This window comes from Musca domestica, unplaced genomic scaffold (assembly GCF_030504385.1).
Source record: "Musca domestica strain aabys unplaced genomic scaffold, Musca_domestica.polishedcontigs.V.1.1 10, whole genome shotgun sequence".
Lineage (NCBI taxonomy): Eukaryota > Metazoa > Arthropoda > Insecta > Diptera > Muscidae > Musca > Musca domestica.
This window is the reverse complement of record NW_026712115.1, coordinates 5,623,833-5,645,632: the sequence shown is the minus strand read 5'-3', so window position 1 is coordinate 5,645,632 and position 21,800 is coordinate 5,623,833. Positions and strand designations below refer to the sequence as shown.

The following is a 21,800-nucleotide window of genomic DNA, read 5'->3' as shown; positions in this document are numbered from 1 at the left end:
AGAAAAGAAAATTTTGTATTCTATTGAATTTGTGACCCAAGAGAATATTGGTTGGGAACGGAGATTTGGGATGCACGTCTATATGAAATAAACTCTGAATTGCAATCTGGGACTCATTCAGTCAAGATAATTACTTTTTCAAAATCGTTAAAAAAATCACGAAAAAAGAAATCTCATTGCAACAATTCTCAAAACGGGAAAATATCGAAAAAATTTTCCAATAAAATTGAATTTTAAAATAAAAGTACATTCTATTGACAAACTTTGTAAGGATCTTTAAACAGTTGCTGTAAAAAATCAACGAACAAGTTGAAGATTTTTTCTATTTGTTATTCTTCTTTTGTAAATTTTTTTCAATTTGTAAAATCATATTGAATTCAGTGGATTTTTTGTGAACAAAATAAATGCGCAGACATTTAAACAAACAAAAATGACCGAAAAAGACTAATGGGGCTTATTTCAAAGAGTGGCCCTGCTTCTTTCATGTGGAAATAATCCGTCCAATGAGAGCTCAAAATGCAAAAAATTTTGGGAGTACAATCAGTAAAATACCAAATATAAAGGGTGCAAAATAGTAGAGCGAACGGGAAAGAAAAAGATTTCTATCCTTCCAAAAATTCTTCCTGAACATTTAAGATACCTTAAATCGCTTTTGCAGGTCATGATATCGATCATAAATAACCATCGTATGATTTAAGCCATTTTTGGAGTCTTCGCCACTTTCTTCTATTTTTGGCCCTTATTTGGCATCTTTGTTTCTAAGGGGGGGTAGAGAACCTCTTCGCATAAAATCTTCGGAGTAGGGCCCATATTGGTCTTGACCACTAAAAAATTGTATTTATGCTACCCTGGGGTAAGGAACCATCGTACAGATAATTGCCACATAGAAATTTATTCATGTAAAGTCCCCACATTGGAGTATCCCCAAGTCCACTTTCACATCTAATGTGTGGTCAGAAAAGAAAAATTTGTATTCTATTGAATTTGTAACCCCCAAGAGAATATTGGTTGGGAACGTAGATTTGGGATATACATCTATATGAAATAAATTGTGAAAACATGAACAAATTACAAATATGTGAAAGTAGCACAGGACCGAATATTTGTTGAATCGTCATTGAATTATACAATGATGAAAAATATGGACTTTATGGGGTCTCCAATTTACAATTTAAATGACAAATAAAATTAGTTCCCATCTTAGGGTAATGGGTGTAAAATAGTAATTATATTTGACTATTCTGAAATCAGTCTGCCCTCAATTAGTCTGCCCTAAAACTCCTTTGTTCCTCTTCGAAGAAGCCAGCCGATAACTTAAGCCAGCTAAATATGCGCTTTATGTATTCCCACCCTAAGGCTGGAAATACATAAAGCGCATATTTGGCTTGCTTAAGTCATCGGCTGGCTTCTTCGTAAATGAACAAAGGAGTTTTAAGTTGACCTATTTCGATTTTGGCCCTAGGCTCCTTTGTTCATTTCCGAAGAAGCCAGCCGATGACTTAAGCAAGCTAAATAAGCGCTTTATGTATTTCCACCCATAAATCATCGGCTGGCCAGCCTCTTTCCCGAAGAAGCCAGTCGGCTCCACTCGAAGACCTGCTGGTCCATTGTGATCATCCTGATAGAGTGAAAAATAAGGAGAAAAAGAAAAAAGCTTACGTTAAAAAGGGAGTATCCATGGCACAATTACAGAAAGTAGAACAAAGCTACCCCATAAATACAATTTTTTATTCTGTCAAAACATATACACATTTTGTGTAAGTATGTGTATTGTTTTGAATAAAAATACAATAATTTGAAATTATTTCAAATTCGGTTGCAAAATAAATGCATACTTTCGAGCATGGTAGAAATACCAGGTAGCAACATAGGCGAAAATTACAACAAAGCTACTTTTTTGGAAACTTGATGTGTCAAAGTTGTAGTCAGGGCGAATTGATTTGAAGTACAAAATTTGGGGCAAATTATTTTTCCAATCAAAATATTGAATTAAAAATTTTCAAAATTGTTGTTTTTTCTATTACAAAAGCAAATATTCAAAACTTCCAACATCGATTGAAAGTAATGCTGAAGCCGCTGCATCTTGGTTTGATTATAGCACGTTCAATACAACATTTTTGAAAATCACAGAGACTGGAAATGGAGTGATCGTAGTCTCCAGCGCGCCAACGAAGGACATTTGCGATAATAGATGTCCAATCGTTGTTATCTCTTCATCATCCTTACACAATTGGTAACGTTGGCAACGTTGATTTCATATTCAACAGCGATAATGTTCTTTACAAGAAAATATCCGGAAAATTAGTTTTGGTGCTTTAAAATTAGGTTTTGTGGTGGTTCTGGTGGGGTGTACCCTTTTTTCTTTTACTACATCGCACTATGGGTAAAAAGCATGATTTTTTGGCATAAAGTCATTTTTTTTTGGTTTCATATTTTGAAATTTAACTGATTTCCTAAATGTAGATACCCATATTAGAAAAAAAAAAATGTTTAATATCAATACGGGTGGCAACCCTTTTTTGCTGGCGAGCTTTTAAAGTCAGCTGTTTGAAAGTCACTTTGTTTTGGTACAACTGGCGGTAAAGATCAGCTAAGTTCAAGTGCTTCTGATTTGACAAAATTGAAAAAAATAAAATGTGTAATTATGGAAAACGTTAGTGCAGGTATGTAAATTTAAGACGAGGTGCCCTTTTTGTCATAATTGTCTGTTGTTGTAATACTGTGAATTGTTTCGTTTATGTATAGCTTTATATAAAATCTATAAATTGTAGTTGTATTCCGTGGAGTGTAACTTGTGAATGGCAAAGCATTGCAAAAAGGTATAAATGCCAAGTTATTAACAAAAGTGTGTTAATTAATGAGTAACTAGCCTTTTTTGTTCTATTTTGTGCCAACACGTGTTTTGCAGATAAACATGTGTTTGTCCATGCAGCGCTTATTGAAATTTGGAGAAGCAACAATCGCTCAGAAGATGCACTTGTGAAATATGTGTTACAGAATATCAATAATATCAGTTTAAATGAAGACCAAATGCGTTTGATATCAAAACAAGTGAAAGATTTTGTTAATTATATAAAAAAGCATTTGCCAATGTGCATCCGTAAACTACAGCGATTTAAAACTAAACATTCAAAATGGCTTAGCAAAAGTATAATTATTGTAATGAATGAGCAGTATGTTTCTCCAAATCATCATAGCCGATCGGCCAGATCGGCTATATAGCAGCTACATGAAATAGTGCCCCAAATCATATGAAAATTCGTAGGTCATCTTGGGGGCATAAAAATGAATACAAATCAAATTTCACTTCAACAGCTTCATAAATAAAAAAGTTGGGTCAAATAGGCCAGACCGGCTATATAGCAGCTACATAAGAAATAGTGCCCCAAATCATATGAAAATTCGTAAGTCATCTTGAGGGGGCTTAAAAAATGAATACAAACCAAATTTCACTTCAATAGCTTCATAAACAAAAAAGTTGGGTCAAATCGGCTATATAGCAGCTATATGAAATAGTTCCCCAAATCATATGAAAATTCGTAGGTCATCTTGGGGGCATAAAAAATGAATACAAACCAAATTTCACTTCAATAGCTTCATAAACAAAAAAGTTGGGTCAAATCGGCCAAATCGGCTATATAGCAGCTATATGAAATAGTGCCCCAAATCATATGAAAATTCGTAAGTCATCTTTGGGGTAAAAAAAATGAATACAAACCAAATTTCACTTCAATAGCTTCATAAACAAAAAAGTTGGGTCAAATCGGCCAGATCCGCTATATAGCAGCTATATGAAATAGTGCCCCAAATCATATGAAAATTGGTAGGTCATCTTGGAAGCATAAAAAATGCATACAAACCAAATTTCAATTCAATAGCTTTGAAATTAGAGTTTATGCCAAAATAAACGTAAAAAAACCCATAGTGCATCGTCAGCTTTCTCGCTGTAGTGACATGCTACCTAAAAGGTACTTTAGGGTATATTTACTCCTCAGGCTTACTTAAGATTTGGATCAAAGATTGCAGAAGATACAGGGGGCTGAGTCTACTGTGAGTCCACGCATATTATTTGCATAGCTATGAAATGTATAGCAGACAGGAAGTCTTTTATGTATAGATAACTTTAATACATTCGAACAATTTGAAATAAAAAAATTATCTCAATATTTATTCACACCCCAAAAATTGCCAATGTTTTGTTCCCCAAACCAATCCAATATGCTTTGGAATCATTCACCTTTCACAGTTGAAGCCCTATAGTGTATAACATAGTTGAAAATCCGTACAAATAAGATGATGAAATTCCATGTATCGGTTTATCTCCTATATGAAATTGATTCCCTGTTTCACTTATTTGAAATATCCACGAATTTCAGATCTCCATATTACCTATGCCTACCATATGTTGAATATACACTTTTTCTCTCATACTCTATAAAAACGTAAAATCTCGATTTTCTATCAATAGCATTGTTAAAGTTTGAAATCATGCTACAATTTTGTTATGTGTAAATGAAGGCGAATTCAAATTACAACAATTTTTTGACATATCAAATAGATACCAGCTGGCCTGAAAGGGTTACCTTGTAATTCTACCATGCTTTCGAGGTTAAGGGGCAACACATTGTACAACATTGGGATAAAACTGTATTGTCCTATTATTTTAGATTTAATCTTGTGGAATAACCCTAAAATTCCATTCTTGTTTCGTAAGTTTTCTCAATATAAGATTTTTTTTTTAAAAAATGAAAAATAAACAAAACCAATTGTTGCATATTTAAAAGGCTATTTGACACTATAAGACTCAAGCACAGGGTTGCATTTTTCCAGTTTCTTTTAAGTTGAGCAACCTTTCTTATTGAGCCATGGGTGTATCCACGAAGAATCTATCGCTACCACCTAAATACAATTTTTTTATTTTGGTCTTATTCTATCACACATTTTGTGTATGTGTGTGTATTGTTTTGAATAAAAAATACAATAATCTGAAATTATTTCAAATTCGGTTGCAAAATAAATGCATACTTTCGATTTAAAGGGGCAACACATTGTACAACATTGGGATAAAACTGTATTGTCCTACTATTTTAGATTCAATCATGTGGAATAACCCTAAAATTCCATTCTTGTTTCGCGGGTCTTCTCCAATATAAGAATATTAAAAAATATATAAGAATATTAAAATGAAAAATAAAAGTCTATTTGACACTATAAGACTCCAGCACAGAGTTGCATTTTTCCAGTTTCTTCGAAGTTGAGCAACCTTTCTTATTGAGACATGCTCCCAGTTACCAAAAGCTAACATTTATTTCCAATTTTGTGCGAATTGATTAATCAAAGCTTTAACCTTGTGTGGAGGAGGTATGAGAAGGAGTGACCCGATATCATAAAGGAGTGACATCACATATCATAAAGGTGAAATAAGTTATCGTAGTAAACATTTTTACATTCTTGCAATTCTGGACCAGACAACTTATAGCATGTTTCCATTGGAAACCGAACAACATTGTTCGCTCTCAGAATTAGGTACACGAATTAACCCGTTCATACGGCACGATTCGTAATTCATAGTAAAATAATTCCTTTTTTCAAAAAATTCTTTGTTGATTTTAAAGGGAATGTATACGAAAATACATGAAATTCTCACTAATATGAATATAAGAAATTATTGTTTTTCTCCCAAAGATTTATTATATCATTAATTTTCTTATTTTCATTCACGTTTTCAACTTTTTGTGTAAATGTTGACATTTTGAACATATTTTTGTGTTTTTCCATTTTTAAATTCTGCTGAAGAGACACTTGTCAAACATTTTTTCTGCCGATAGAAACGTTTTGAAAATATTGACTATTTTGTTTGCAGTTTTCTGTAGAAATTTTAACTCGTGGACCAAATGCGTACTTCGAATGAGAGAGAAAACAAAATTTACTTTCGTTTGAATGTACATACGCCATTCAACATTGTAGTTTTCATTCATAATTTTCAGTCTTCCCAAAATTTTTAAAATTTCATTAAATTTTTCTATCTATAATTTTTAAATGTAATAATTTATTTTTTCGATAAATGCTCTCATTTGTTAGGGATGGGACATATTTTTTCGTTGTTCTGAGAGTGATTTGATTTGAACAACGGACAAATATGAGTGTTCGCTCAGGAAATTTTGTGTGAAGAATTAGGTAGTTTTTTCATAGTTAAGGGTCAAACAACGAATAGAGAGCGAATCAAGTGCAGTGGAAACGCCACATTACGTATGCAGAACAAAGAATGATAGGGCGAACAAATATAAATTATGGCCCGAAATTGAGCTAAGGCAACCTACCCATTTGTTCTTTTACGAAGTAGTCAGCCGATGACTTAAGAGAGTAAAAAACTAGTTCTATGTGTTCTCACCTTTAATCGGCTAGCTTCTTCGTAGATTAACAAAGGAGTTTTAGGTTGACTTAGTTCGATTTGACCCTAGTCTCCTTTCTTCATTTCCGAAGAAGACAGCCGATGACTTAAGCCAGCCAGATAAGCGCTTTATGTATTCCCACCTTAATTCATATTATTCTTGTGATCTATTACTTATTATTAAAATTTTGTTTTATATAATATAGATGCCGGAAATTTCAAAATCATAAACGATGTATATTTTTGCCAGGGAACGCATTTCGAAATAGAATTTTTTATTTATTTTCAATTATTATTTTTAATTTTGAAAGTTGGATGTTGTCAATGAAATATTATCAAAATTTAGCATACATTTACCTCGTATACTTTTCCATGGAAAAAACTCTCTTTTGTTTGATTATTTGTTTTTAATTTTTGATCAGTACTGGAATATGCCAAATTCTACTAACTTTGAATTTTTTTGTATCATACATAAAAAAATTATTACAGTAATTATATTTTTGTAGATTCTGGAGCGGAGCATTTGTTAAATGTCATTGACAATTTATGGCCCGTTCTTATATCATTCCTTTCTTATATCATTCCTTTATCCCATACTTTAGATTTTTTTACAGGGATATGGCAATTTTTTGTAAAAGTAACTGGTAGTCCCTGCATTTTTTTACAATGCCATCTTCATTTTAGTTTAAAAATAATTAACAAAACGAATTTTTACTTCCTTTCGTGAAATAAATTTATAAATCAGTTCTTCAATGTAGAATAAACGATTTGCGTTATCCACTTTTTTATTTAAATAAATTTTGCTGTTATTGCCATATTATCAATATAAAATATGGCTACATGAATTCAGTAAACTACGTTAAAAGATAAAGGGAAGATGGTCTGATCTTTTGCTTATCGGACAGTTCATACTTAAATGAAACTTGTAACAACGAAAAACGATTTATGTGTCCGACAGCATCACTTTTTTCTATCAGAAAGATATAAATTCACAGAAAGTCAAAGCACGATAGTGATGAATAAACTACAAAGTTTATTGTCAAATTGTTATCAAAAGCAGTCTTCTGTCTTACCTCACATAGACGTTGACTATAAGTTTGTAATCTAATTCTGATGATTAGCGTTTACCTACCTTTTTAATGTAAGCTAGATTGTTTTCTTAATGCAAACATCGATTAGTCGATCTTCAACAACTATTTATTTTTGATATCGATTAGTCGAAATTTCTTGTTACAGGGGAATCACCGAAAAAGTAGCTCGTGGAAGCAAGGCGTGTCGTTCGTTGCAGAAACTTAATTTTAAGCTTGACAAAGAACATAATTATTTTGACAATGGATGCAATAAGACAAATGGATAGAAAACTCAAGAGCCTCTGTTCCGACTACGAGAAGGCTGCTCGTGCTTTATTGGAGATATCAGCTTCCCAGGAAATGAACCTAAAGACAGTATTCGCCAAAAACACACAATTGAAATTAGATGCCTTTTTTTTGGAGCTAGGTAGGAAAAAGTGTGAAACACAAATTCGACTCCTAGAAGCGAAGCCACACAATTGTGGAATTTCTGAATATCAACAGCTTATCGCAATGAATCATCATTATGAAAACTTCGAGGAGTATGCAGAAAAACATGTCGAGGAGATAAAAAGAAAATTATTGTTGGAGGGAATTATTACCATTAATGTACTTGGCAATCGATTAAATCCGGGAATTTGAATATATTCATGGATCTCTATAAAGTTCGTTTTTATTTTAACTGCGTGAATTACTTTCCCCATCATCAAATATGTGTTGCAAAATATGTTGGAAAGTTTAAAAAGTAACAAGATTTATTAAAATAAAATAATTTTTCCAAGGAGTAGATATTTTTACTCTGATTAAGCAAGTGTTTTTTTCTTGGGGGACGGAAAAGTTTGGAGTGCCAGTAATATGTTGGTATTCTATTGACATAGAGACTTTTTTCTAAGTTCTGGAAAAGAGTAAGAATGTGAAAATATTTCCCATTTTTCCTTCATGATGCCGAGAAAAAAATGCAAAATTCGTAGATTATTGCAGGCAATCATTTTCATCAGTCTAAAAAGCGAATACTTGGTTTTTGCGAACGAAATTTGTTTGATAGCGAATGCGAGACTTTTGCCCTTTATTGTCGGTTATCTAAAAGTTGGAAGCAATTGGTCTGTTCCAGAACTGCAAGAATGTAAAAGTTTTTACTATGATAACCGATTTTTCCTTTATGATATCGAAAAAATTGCAAAACTAGGGGATTCTTGCAGGTACTGGAACAGAGCGAAAGATGAACAACAGAACAATCTCCAATGCCTGCATTATCAAAACATGATCATATGCCGAAAGACTGGAAACCAAAAACGATAAATTGTATATTTTTCATTACCGATATTTTGTTATTAATTTCGAATAATCGATTAGTCAATAGAGCACATTTGCATCCCTAATGAAAACGTGAACGTGAATTTGTTTGTAAATAGAGTGAAATGGAAGAGAATACAAATGAACAGTTCATTGATGATGTATTTACGTGTGCAGAAAAGTCTCTTACTGATGACGAGAAGCAGAAATTGGAAGAGCAGAATAAACGTTTAATACCGGAGTTCAAGGCTCGGCAATTAGAAGCGCAGGTAAAAAGCCAGTTATGAATCCTTGATTCAGGTTTAATAACAATAGCTACTGCTGTCTCCATGTTCTCCATAGGCACAAAAACATTGGGACCTCTTCTATAAACGTAATGAAACTAGATTCTTTAAAGATCGTCGATGGACAACGAGAGAATTTCAAGAATTAATTAACGACTATCCCTCCCTGCCATCGGGCGAGGGAAATGAGTGCAGAAAACTATTGGAAGTGGGTTGCGGAGTTGGAAATTTTGTGTTTCCTTTAATGGAAGAACTCGAATCCCTAGGACAGAAAAATAACTATTTTTATGCATGTGATTTTTCTCCCCGGGCCGTGGAATTTGTTCGTTCCAATCCAAAGTACAATGAGGATCGTATTAAAGCCTTTCAATGCGATACAACGACGAATTCAATTCATCAAAATATTCCCCCCGAAAGCATAGATATAATATCAATGATATTTGTTCTGTCTGCTATTTCACCCTGTAAATTCGATGCAGTGATTAAAAATCTTCACACTATACTTAAGCCTGGTGGCATTGTACTATTTCGGGACTATGGTCGTTACGACATGGCACAACTCAGATTTAAGTCTGGACATAAAATTTCCGATAATTTCTACATGCGCCAAGATGGTACTCGAAGTTATTATTTTGCCGAACAGGAATTATCAAATTTATTTAGAGAAAATGGTTTTGAGATAATGGCAAATTCGTACGTACATCGTCGTACACTTAATGTAAAAGAAGGTATCGATGTACCACGTATTTTTCTACAAGGCAAATTCCGTAAGTTATAGTCGTAAAGACCAAATAAAAAGGCAATAATTGTTTACTTGAATATATAGTTTTCTCTTGACAGTTTATTTTTAGTAGATTATAATTTCCATTTCTTTATTTTAATTTAATTGATAATATGTAACATGATTTGGTGTAATTGTAATTAACATTTCAATAAATACATATATGATTTTCATTATTAGTCGGCTTTAGATTACAGAATAGGTATGTATTGTTATCATATCTGGTCATTTATTATTTTCTTTAATTATGCACACAATTACATAGATATTTTTTATTTATTGTATTCATTTTTGTTTTATTCGATTAATGCTCAAAATAATACAATAACTTGCTAGAGTAAAATTAATTAACAATTCAATTATTCACAAATGTATATTATATAAAATAATGTATTTTTGGACAAATAGAAAAAATAAATGATTTCTATGGTTGTTAAAATCATTTCAACAATAGCTACCGCATATAGATGAATGTTTGCAATTAATTCCAGAACTTCTAAATATTTGGTCTGAAATATTCAAAATATCTGAAAAGTTCCTGTGATATCATTGCCCTTTTATAGCCAATAAAAATACTGCATAAAACCAATGCGAAATACTTTTCTGTATTAAATTCTGAATTAAATAAGTACAAATCTTCTATTTCCGAAAAGATCGTTTAAACTACTCAAAACTTTTGATAAAAAATATATGCGTAAAAACATGCATTTTGCCCTTTCGAAGGAGAACATTTATTTTTATAATTTGCCCAAAAGATAATATGTATATGTTTGGTTAATGAACGCAACATAGTATTTTTTTTTGCCAATTTCTAAACAGGGCGTGGACTATATGTTAGTAAGGAGTTTGAGATCTTGGATTCACTTTGTTTTTCAATCTCTTTTCAACATAGAATTGTTTCATTTATAAATTGTTATTGAAACTTATATAAACCAATTTAATAAGGAGAGACATGCCTCTCTGTGGTTAAGTGAATGAATAATTTGTTTATTTATCATCATTATTTCCATTTTAATTTATGTATACATTGATAACGAATTTGTTATAAGTTTAAGAATTACATAAATATATTTATTAATTTTTTAAGTATAAGAACAAGAAAACAAACAATAAAAATATACAATGATTATTAAACGCTTTTCATTTATGTACTTCACAATTTTTACTTAAAATTAAGAGGAAGATAGAATAGAAATTTAGGGAAAGATATAGTACCAGTTTAACCGACAAAGGTACAGTGAGCATTCTAAGAATCTGTTCCGTTATTTTAAAAAATTTTAAAACGTACACATACTAACAAAGAAGTATTTATATTCTTTAAAATATCTCATACTCAAAGTATATTTAGTTTTATTGGATGCGGTTTGTGAGTAGTGCCTTGGGAAATTATAAATTTACACCTAAATAACAATTCAATGAAAAAATAGAAAGAAATAAAAACTAAATTACTTTGCAGTTTAGTAATATTAGCACAGAATGTAATGCCAAATACATAAAAGGTGGTGTGATAAAAAATATAAAGAAAAAACACTGTGGAGCGGTGCTTTTCTAACGATAGTCAAATTCTAAAACTGTTGATACGAAATTTACTAAAACAAATGCAAAGTAAAATGATTCATCATTAATTGGCACAATAACAAAAGTATGAAAATAACTACCAATCAAGAAATACTTGTATACACATGTATTTACATTTCATGATGTAAAAGCAGAACTTTTCCCACAACGCTATGACAGATTTCTTTTCCATTGGATGTGCTTTTCATTTTACAAAAGAAATGTAACACACTGCTCCACTTAAAAGCTCTAACATTCAACCATTTGTTATTTTTTATATTTTAGTGTATTCATCTTTTGCTTTGCTTATTCCTTAACTATAGCACGCATCAATGATGCTTCATTTTATAACATGTTTCTTTATTCTTATGGTTTATCGCTTGGGGGTTTTCTTTGTTGATTGCAATTTAAATAGCCAGTGTCGGCTACTGGAAGCCTTAGAAAGTCACTAATCCATGTTAGTATCACTCGTCGTTTTAGCACCCCCTACAACGGTCGTCGCATTAACAATGGCTGGCATTTCAATACTGGAATCAAAACTTTTTGTCGTTAATAGGTCACTGCTTGTGGTGGTGGTTGTACTATTGTTATTACTATTATTGCCTAATCCTCCTGTGCTACCAACATTGATACCACCAATGCCGCCCACACCACCACTTCCACCCGACATCACACCGACTGCAGTGCCACCATTCAAATCACTGTCAATGCTAAAACTATTACTGCCACTTTCATTGGCCAGTAATGATTGCATGGGCAGCATTTCCATGGTGTCTATAGAATCATAGTTTTTAGATTTGGTCGTAGGGCCAGGGCTTTTTTCAAAGTCCATTGCCGTTGAGCCCTCCATTTGCAACTGAAGCAGTGAATTGCGTTGTATATGTTTGTCTAATTTTCGTTGCGGTGGTTTAATATTGTCTGCACTATTTGTCGTTGCACTGCCATTAGTTTGATGAACTGATGATTTCGTGGTATCCTTTTCCTTGTCCTTATCCTTATCTTTATCCTTCTCTTTGTCTTTCGATTTTTTAAAGCCTGCAATTAAAGCCTTGTGAGCCTGAGCCTTAATGCCCTCCATGCTGGGACGTATTATTGAATTTCTTGAGCCCTGCTGACTCGTTGACTCTTTAGCATTTTGCGTTTGTTCGGCAGTTTCCTCCGTGACACTGGCCAATTGTTGTGGCGCCTGAGGCATTGTTAAATCTTGCACCTGAATGGGTATGTCGTCGGGTAACTTTTTCGTACGGAATGATGCATTTGTAATCATTGATTTAGATACAGCGGTGGTAACGGTATTGGTGGATGGTGTTAGAGCTACACTGAGACCCATTGGTCCATCACTGGGCTGTCCCGAAGGATTGGCATGCAGAGAATTGCGAATAGCACTCGTGATCAATATCAATTCCGTATACATTTCAAAACATGCCCGATTATGTATATCTTCCAGAGTCTGGATGGCTACTGTACCAAAGCCGTTAAACATGGCGAAATAAATGGCATGCACTAACTCCACTAGGAATGCTGAGGATAACGGAATGCGTGGTATCATTGATTTGGGCATTAGTGATGGATCGGAGCTTAAATGAGAGACAAGTTTAATTGTTATGATTAGCGTAAATAAAAAATGCAATATATTCATTGTAAAAAGCATTGATAATATCATAAAATAAAGGTTGTTTGATTTATCTTTCAAAAACTGCAGCAATTCAATTGAATTTTTTTCATATTTAAAACGATAACTTCAATTATTATAATTGTATATCATAAAAATTTAACAATAAATACTTGTAACACATAAACTATAACTAGCTAATCCATTTTCCATGTTCTTCGATTAACAATATTCTAATTTTGAGAGACATTGAAATTGAGATTCAGAAGCACATTAAATTAGTCTGCTGAATTGTTAATGTACTGTAAAAGGACATGTAAACAAATTAAAAAAACTGATCAAAATATTAATATTGTTAAATATTAGGGCTTCTTTAAGGTATATGCAATATACCTCGGTTCTGCTAAGGCATGTCGTAAGAAAACAACAATTCTATTTTTTATACCCTACACCACAAGGTGGTCAGGGTATTATGTCATTGTGCATTTGTTTGTAACAGGCAAAAGGAGTCGATTCTGAGTCGATTTATGCATGTCCGTCCGTCCGTCTGTCCATGTATTTTTGTAAACAAAGTACGGGTCACATTTATTGCCCGATCCAGATGAAATTTTGCACAGATCATTTGTTTGGCCAAAGGACGAACCCTATTGAAATTGGAGATATCTTCGTCCGATTTGCCTTTTATTGTGCACCAAACGTGTAATATCAGCCCGAATTGTATGGAATTTTGCATATACACCCTGATAATATGTATGCCAAATTTGATCGAAATCGAAAACCATTTTCCATGTTCTTCGATTAACAATATTCTAATTTTGAGAGACATTGAAATTGAGATTCAGAAGCACATTAAATTAGTCTGCTGAATTGTTAATGTACTGTAAAAGGACATGTAAACAAATTAAAAAAACTGATCAAAATATTAATATTGTTAAATATTAGGGCTTCTTTAAGGTATATGCAATATACCTCGGTTCTGCTAAGGCATGTCGTAAGAAAACAACAATTCTATTTTTTATACCCTACACCACAAGGTGGTCAGGGTATTATGTCATTGTGCATTTGTTTGTAACAGGCAAAAGGAGTCGATTCTGAGTCGATTTATGCATGTCCGTCCGTCCGTCTGTCCATGTATTTTTGTAAACAAAGTACGGGTCACATTTATTGCCCGATCCAGATGAAATTTTGCACAGATCATTTGTTTGGCCAAAGGACGAACCCTATTGAAATTGGAGATATCTTCGTCCGATTTGCCTTTTATTGTGCACCAAACGTGTAATATCAGCCCGAATTGTATGGAATTTTGCATATACACCCTGATAATATGTATGCCAAATTTGATCGAAATCGGTTCAGATATAGCTATAGCTCCCATATATATTGTTCATACGATTTGTTATTTTTGTCCACCGCCGCCGTAATATGCACTCTGCAACAACAATATTTGGGGAAATATATCAAATACAGCTCAGAAATATATTTGCTAAATTTTATCGAGATCGGTTCAGATTTGGATATAGCTCTCATATATATTTTTATCCGATTTTAAATTATTTGCGCACCAAATGGGCAACACAAGTCCGAATTTAAAAGATACAAATGCTTCGACATATTTAGTCCTTTGAATTTTAAATTATAATTATAATCATAGGGTGTATGATTGAATTCTCCCATAAAAACTTTTAATTGTTATGTGGAGCTCTACTAAATTAGCAAAGTGGTGTAGGGTATCATAAAGTCGGCCCGCCCGACTTTCTTTACTGGTTTCATATTCTTGAATTTATTTTATTTGAATAACAATCTCAAGTTTGAAAACACACCATGAACTTATGTTTTTCTTTCCTTTTTTTTTCGACCCACAAAACCTGGCCCTAACTTATATTGTTGCTGTTTTGAAGCTGTAAAAGGGTAAATTGTGGGCCAATTTTTATTTTGTTAACTGTTATGAAATTGAATGACGTAAAGAGTTAAGGTTGATCTGACATCATCACATATCATAAGTTAAGAATATTAATTAGGACATATAGATTTAATTTATTACGCATACGAATCATTTATCATGTATTTTAGTAAGAATATGTCGAATAAATGCTGATGAATGATAAAAAAGGCTATGTCCAATGTGAAGTATAAGAAACACATTTGCCTGCATAAAAACCTAGGAACCTGAAACAATAATTGCAACCAAATTAAGACGCTTTTTTTATGAAACTTTCAAATATTTAATGGAGGCTACAACAAAGCTTCGAATAACTTTATTTATAGAACGTTTCTATACCACAATAATCTGTCATAATAGATTAAATTCAATTGACATAAACATATGGCTCAAACATTCCAATGGATCAATATGTTTTGACATCTAGGGACCAAAATGACGAAATGCAATTAGCCCATATCTTAGTGTATTAATTTAAGGCGTGGTTGACATTCGTTTTATTTATATATCTGACGAATATCATATTACCTCAAAATTAATACCACATTCAATCAATTATATAATGACAATGACATTCGTAGTGACAAATATTGCATGATTAGCAGGTGTCTGTAATGTTTGTAATTATCTTATATGAAGTAATGTTTAAGTGTACATCACGAATATTGTATACTCAAAGTACATTTTACCAGCCAATGAGATGCACTACATATTTTGTTATACAGTTCTTCCTCACTTTTTGAGTATATATATAATTTTGTTGTTTCCTACAGATCATGCGAAAATTCACTTTTTTAAATGGTCATTGAAAATAATAATTTTCAGAACATTTCTAGCTACTGCTTAGATCATTACAATAAATCTCGAGCAGGGCATAGTTTACTCTTTGGCTAAAGGTCACAAACTTAATTAGCAATGAATCAACACGTGATCAAACAACCCTTATTAACAGACTATTTAGTTTAGCTATCTGTTGTTCAACTAATTATTTTCTTACCCATATGAGATCCTGTGAGCATGTGTCATTTTCGAAGTAAAACCTTCGGTGACCAATTGAGAGGCTACCCGACACAAATAAATTAATGCCGATTTTTGCGTTAAACTAACTTGTTGATTGTAGCAAAATAATAATGCCGTCATTATTCTCAGGCGGTTCTGGGCTGTTATTGCTTCAATTCTCGGATGGGGTCCCCATTTTACCTCTCGATTGCAATTCTCCTCCCACCGCCTCAAATCAGTCATTGGCAGATTCTTCTCCTCGTGATATACTGAGGCTTGCGCAAGTATTGGCATACGAAATTGTACTATTCTTGGACTGCCATCGTCTGTGGACACCTCTCCATTGTAAATGCAAATGAGCAGGGTTTCTAGGCTACGCACGCCCTTCTTATCACCACCGGCTACGGCACGCAGGTACGTATAGATTAGAACAGGTATAAATTGAAGGGGAAACTTTTGCAATGTCTTTTCCGTGCTGCGATAGAAGGCCAACAATTGCTGGCATATATCATGGACCAATGATTCGTGGCGCTGACGTTCGTTGAGTATGGTGAATATAACCTCAGCGATTTCCGACTCAGTGTCATGTTCGGCGGCAAACTCTTTGATCTCTTCCGGTTGACCCTGGATACGTTGAAAATCCGAAAGCCAATCTTGGACTATTGATTCTGCCATTACTCACTCTCCCCTGCCAGAAGACAGCTATGACACTTTGAACGAGGGCAAAAGCAACAAACCAACGTCTCGACAAGTTGCACCAATCGATTATAGAGGCAGTTCGGTTACTGTAATCACAATATTGCACAATATTTCTGTAGAACGACAATTAACAGGAGGAATTCTGCTTTTTCACTCTTAATTAATCACAAGTCTTGTTATAAAAATCTTTGGCTAATCAAAGAAGAAAAATTTAGTTGTTTTGACGTAATGTTGTGTTTTTTTCTTCAAAGTTTTACAATGACAGCAATAACAAGGTGTGTCGCAGCTGTGTCAAATTATTAGTTCTGTGTCACCCTGTTAGTGAAACACCTCTGCTTTTACACTGCGAATTATTTAAATAGTAAACAAAAATTGCGTTTAATTAAGCCCTGATTACACATCACATTAGTCAAATTTAAATTGATCTCTTCCAGTACTTATTGCCCATATCCACAAAGATGAGGTTAAAATGCAAAAGGCCTGATAACCTACCATAAGAATGGTTTCAAATACCCTACCAAAGGTTGGGTAAAAATATCATGCCAAAGGCCGAATTCGAATTTTCTGAACAATTCATTTGTTATTGAAAAGAATACGTACACATATAGAAATAAAGTTGACATGTTAAACCAAGAAAAAAATAAAATCGTATGGTATTATATCCCTACCTTGATTTTATTGTACCATGTGTGTAATTTATATGTGACAATTAGATTTTTTCGATCTTATTTATATAATTTCGAACTTCACAATTTCAAAAAATCCATCCAAGTTGTAGACAATAAGCCACTTGTCCGATAACTGTTAAAATTTTTTCAGTGACAGCTCATTATATTGTTTACAAGCGTACGAAAGCATTTTGGTAAGATTTTTCCAGAAAAAGTTATTCATGATGGAATTCAAGCGTGATTTCTTTATTTTTAACTGGAAAACCACAAGTGGCTATCGTTAGACTACTCCAGCATTTAAATATGAATAAATCTTTTGTGTCTCATACCATCGCTCGTTACCGTGATACTGGTAGCGGAGCCCGACGTCAAGGAAGTGGACGGAAGAAAACAGCAACATCGGCAGAAATGATTGAAAAGTAAAAATGTGACTTGATCGAAACCCGCGTCGCAGGGGCCGAAAATGGCTCGTGAGCTGATCATATCACAATATTCCATTCGGCAAATATTGAAAAATTAACTCGGTGTAAAGCCATAGAAATTCCATTAAAGCCTTGAACATTCCACCCGCCACCCAAGAATGGTTACAAAAGAGGTTCCTCACTTCATTTCCAGCGCATGATGGCCATTTTGGAAAGCAAGGTTCACACTAAAAAACACCAAAGTGTCGATTACCTCGGGCAAGCGAATGGGCCAAAATTCCGCAGAGCAACATTCGGGCAGCGTGTGACGGTTTCGTTGTCCGTTTGAAGGCCAAAGTTGACCAATTCGAAAAATCTTAACTTATTCTAAAATTTGATGCTATTTCCGACATTTTTTGCTTTCATTCAATAAAATTAAAAAAAATAAGTTTTTTATCTCACCCTTCAAGTCGGTTGCCTTAATTCCACCTTAGTGATAAAAACATTCCGCTTTTTGCAGAGGTAGGTATTTTAATGATACATGACTGAATTCAAGGTAAAACAAATTCAGGTAGATGCATCAAGTGATATGTCGAAATTTTGAAAATATTTGTTTAAAAATAAGTAGACTTTTATATGTTTGCTTACATATATTTATTATTTTTATTATGGTTGAATTGTAATTCCCGGAAGGTATTTTTTCTTGGGGCGCACATGGGTACTCGGACTCAAATAAACAAATATGGGCAACATAGGCATCAATTGGAATCTTATGGAGGATGATATAATTAAATCACACATATTGTAGCATTTTAGAAAGGTTCGAGTTTGTTAAAATTTGGTGTAGGTACATTTTTTATGAAACCCCACAACTTTGATGTATCCCCCTAAACCAAATTACACCCATATTGTATATATAAGTTTAGTTGACCGGGACTAACCAGGGTCATGAACTTCAACTTTCAAATCAAATATCCGGGTACCAGGTTGTAACCGTTTGTAACTTCTCGAAATACTCATGTCAGACCCAACAAAGTATATATATTCTTGATCAGCGTAAAATTCTAAGACGAATTAGCCATGTCCGTCTGTGTGTCTGTCTGTTATAATCACGCTATCTTTCGAACAAATTAAGATAGAAAGCTAACATTTTGCACATATGTATATTTTGCCAGTAAGCAGGTTAAGTTCGTAAATGGGCCATGTAGGTCCAAGTTATCATATAGCCCCCATATAACGGTACCTCCCGATATTCGGTATTTTGATGATTTTAACGACATTATTCACCGGAATTGTTTCAAATTTGGCATTTGAAGTTCGTAATAGATACTACAGCCTAAGGCAGAAAATTATCTGTGCAGGTCCACGTCTTCATATAGCCCCCATATAACGGTACCCCCCGATATTCGGTATTTTGATGATTTTAGCGGCATTATTTAACGGAATCGTTCCAAATTTGGTATTTGAACTTGCCTATGCAGGTCCACGTCGTCGTATAAGCATTCGGTATTTTTAAGATTTTAACAGAATTTTTAACGTTTTTTTTTTTTTTGGAAATTGCCAAATTTGTACCAAATGGTGGAGGGTATTAAAAGTTCGGCCCGACCGAACTTACTGCTTTTTTACTTGTTATACCTTGTTATTCATTAAAAAAATCTACTTGAAACAAATTTGCAAATTCATTTTATTTGATATGAAAAACGCAACAGAACTCAAAACAAAAATATCATTGCGAAAAGAAAAATAAACAAACTTCGAATATAAATCCTTAAATATTCATATTTAAATATTCCAATTAAATGTGTGTTCAAAAGCACCTACGCTCTCCATAATCATCTTCTTTTTAAGATCCTCGAAATATTTCCGTGCATAATCACAAAAGTTTTCGTAATGATGAGTCATTTCGACAAGTTTTTGATATTGATGAATCCCAGAATTGTATGGTCTTGCCTCTATGAGCCGAATTTGTACTTCGGTCTTCTTCCTGGATATCTCCAACAAAAAAACCTCCAAAATCCATGCTTGGTTTCTCGAAAACAGCTGCTTTAGCTTCAACTCGGGACAATTAGGATCTTTTAAATATATTTCTAATAACTCATGTACAGCCTTCTCGTATTCAGCGCAAAGTTTTTTGAGTTTTCTATCCATTTGTCTTATGGACTCCATTGTCAATAGAATTTAATTCTTCTTTTAAATAAAAATCAAATGTCTGCAACAGACGCTCTATTTCTTTGTGATTCGGTAATTCCCAAGATAAAATTGGCACCACTCTCTTCTAATCGAAATTAAATATTTGTAGAAAAATCGACTAATCGATTTTTAAAGTAAAAGTTTCATTTTATTCATACATTTTACATAAATCAGGTATCAATTTGTTTTAAAAACAAATCCCGGACGAATAATTTGCCTGTTCCCACAAGCAAAATCGGTTATCGCAGTGAAAACTTTTATGATATGTTCTCATTGCACTTTCAATCTAGTTGTTCGCTCTCGATTCGTAATTCATATTAAAATAATTCCTTTTTTAAAAAATTTTGTTTGTTGATTTTAATGAAAGTTTATACGAAAATACATGAAATTCTCACTAATATGAATAGAAGAAAACATTGTTTTCCTCCCAAAGATTTATTATATCATTAATTTTACAATTTTCATTGATTTTTTCAACTTTTTGTGTAAATTTTGACATTTTGAACGTATTTTTGTATTTTTTTAGTTTTAAATTCCGCTGGAGAGACACTTGTCAAATATTTTTTCTGTCGATACAAACATTTTTGCCTCTTTGGAAATTTCAACTCGCGGACAAAATGCCCACCTCGGATGGGAGAGAAAACAAAATTTACATTCGTTTGAATGTACATACTCCATTCAACATTGTAGTTTTCATTCGTAATTTTCAGTCTTCCCAAAATTTTGTAAAATTTTATTAAATTTTTCTATTTTGAATTTTTAATTGTCGAAGTTTATTTTTTGGATAAATGCTCTCATTTGTTAGGGATGGCACACATTTCATCTTAGTTCTGAGAGTGATTTAAATGGAACAAAGAACAAAAATCTTTGCTCGCTCAGCAAATTAATGGTTAATTAATGGTCGAAAAAAATTAATTTATTTTTTCAATTTCTTGTACGTTGCAGTTTAGAGTTCATTATTCAAAACAAAAAAAAAATAATAATAATAATTAATAAATAAATAAAAAAAAATTTTTATTCATCATTTTGAATTCCCTAAAATAGATTGACAATTCATTGAACAGCAGCTTTTTTGATGCGCTTGCATGTATTATTTTACCACGCATGGTACAAGCAAAAAGATTTACATTTGGTCTGTTCCACAACTGCAAGAAGGTAAACGTTTTTACTACCTTAACCGATTCTTCCTCTATGATATCGAAGAAAACTAGTAGATTTTTGCAGGTACTGGAACAGAGCAATTATTGCAATTCTGGAATAGAATAGCATGAATATGTACAAATCAAGGCCCATTGCCTTAAAAACAGCTGTTTTACTTCTTTGAACTGTCAAAATTTCTTCTGAAACGGATAATAATTCGCCTTTTTTATCTTTTTTGTGGCCAATTTGTAAACATCTACGAGAAAAAAAAAACAAAGTAAAGCATACGAAACAAGGCACACGAGCATAGTATTAAAATTATACAGAAGGCAAGACGTTTCAATGAACATATTTTGGCAAATTGTGCTCCTTTTTGACCTTGCGTCTTCGTACTTTGGAATGGAGGAAAAATCGGATTTGCAGTCAAGCAGTCAGAATAGAATTAGGTGTGTCTGGTTACCGTAAAATTTTTAACAACTGTTACTTTTAACACAAAAGTTCTGCAAAAGAGAGTTATTCTTTCACTGAGTGTTTGCAAATTCTTCCTGGACAAATTTCTTCTTGCAATCATTTGCAAGAATCATTTAATCATTCTTCTCCTTCCGAAGAACATATAAAACATATTTATTTTATTTATTTTTATTATTTTATTTGTGTGTACTTCACTTCTTTTTATTCCTTCGTTTTTCATAAATCAGCTGAGAATAAAAGAGAATAAAACTCTCAGAAAGAAACTACTAGACAATTACTTCAGGAAAATGACCAGGCAGGCCTAT

General features: G+C 33.0%; 2 protein-coding genes across 2 annotated transcripts; one reads left to right on the top strand and one right to left on the bottom strand.

Annotated features, from left to right (window-relative positions):
• The first annotated feature begins 8,816 nt into the window (after positions 1-8,816).
• On the top strand, positions 8,817-9,995 carry LOC101899913 (tRNA N(3)-methylcytidine methyltransferase METTL6). Its single transcript, XM_020036160.2, has 2 exons — positions 8,817-9,023; positions 9,097-9,995. Exons 1-2 carry the CDS (start codon positions 8,880-8,882, stop codon positions 9,814-9,816), a joined length of 864 nt encoding a protein of 287 aa, XP_019891719.1. The 5' UTR covers positions 8,817-8,879; the 3' UTR covers positions 9,817-9,995.
• A 790-nt stretch (positions 9,996-10,785) lies between these two features.
• LOC101900080 (hyccin) lies at positions 10,786-16,903 on the bottom strand. The gene is made up of 2 exons (XM_005181806.4): positions 15,925-16,903; positions 10,786-12,953 (listed from the first exon to the last, which is right to left on the bottom strand). The coding sequence occupies exons 1-2, from the start codon at positions 16,599-16,601 to the stop codon at positions 11,825-11,827; spliced, it is 1,806 nt and encodes a 601-aa protein (XP_005181863.1). The 5' UTR covers positions 16,602-16,903; the 3' UTR covers positions 10,786-11,824.
• Between the last annotated feature and the right edge of the window lie 4,897 nt (positions 16,904-21,800).

What these genes read in the sequence shown, in the direction of transcription:
- LOC101899913 (XM_020036160.2), top strand. Translation starts at nt 8,880, where the DNA reads ATGGAAGAGAATACAAATGAACAGTTCATTGATGATGTATTTACGTGT. An exon ending in CTCGGCAATTAGAAGCGCAG is followed by an intron (nt 9,024 to 9,096) that starts GTAAAAAGCCAG and finishes TGTTCTCCATAG; the next exon opens with GCACAAAAACATTGGGACCT.
- LOC101900080 (XM_005181806.4), bottom strand. Translation starts at nt 16,601, where the DNA reads ATGGCAGAATCAATAGTCCAAGATTGGCTTTCGGATTTTCAACGTATC. An exon ending in GCTCACAGGATCTCATATGG is followed by an intron (nt 12,954 to 15,924) that starts GTAAGAAAATAA and finishes CTCTCATTTAAG; the next exon opens with CTCCGATCCATCACTAATGC.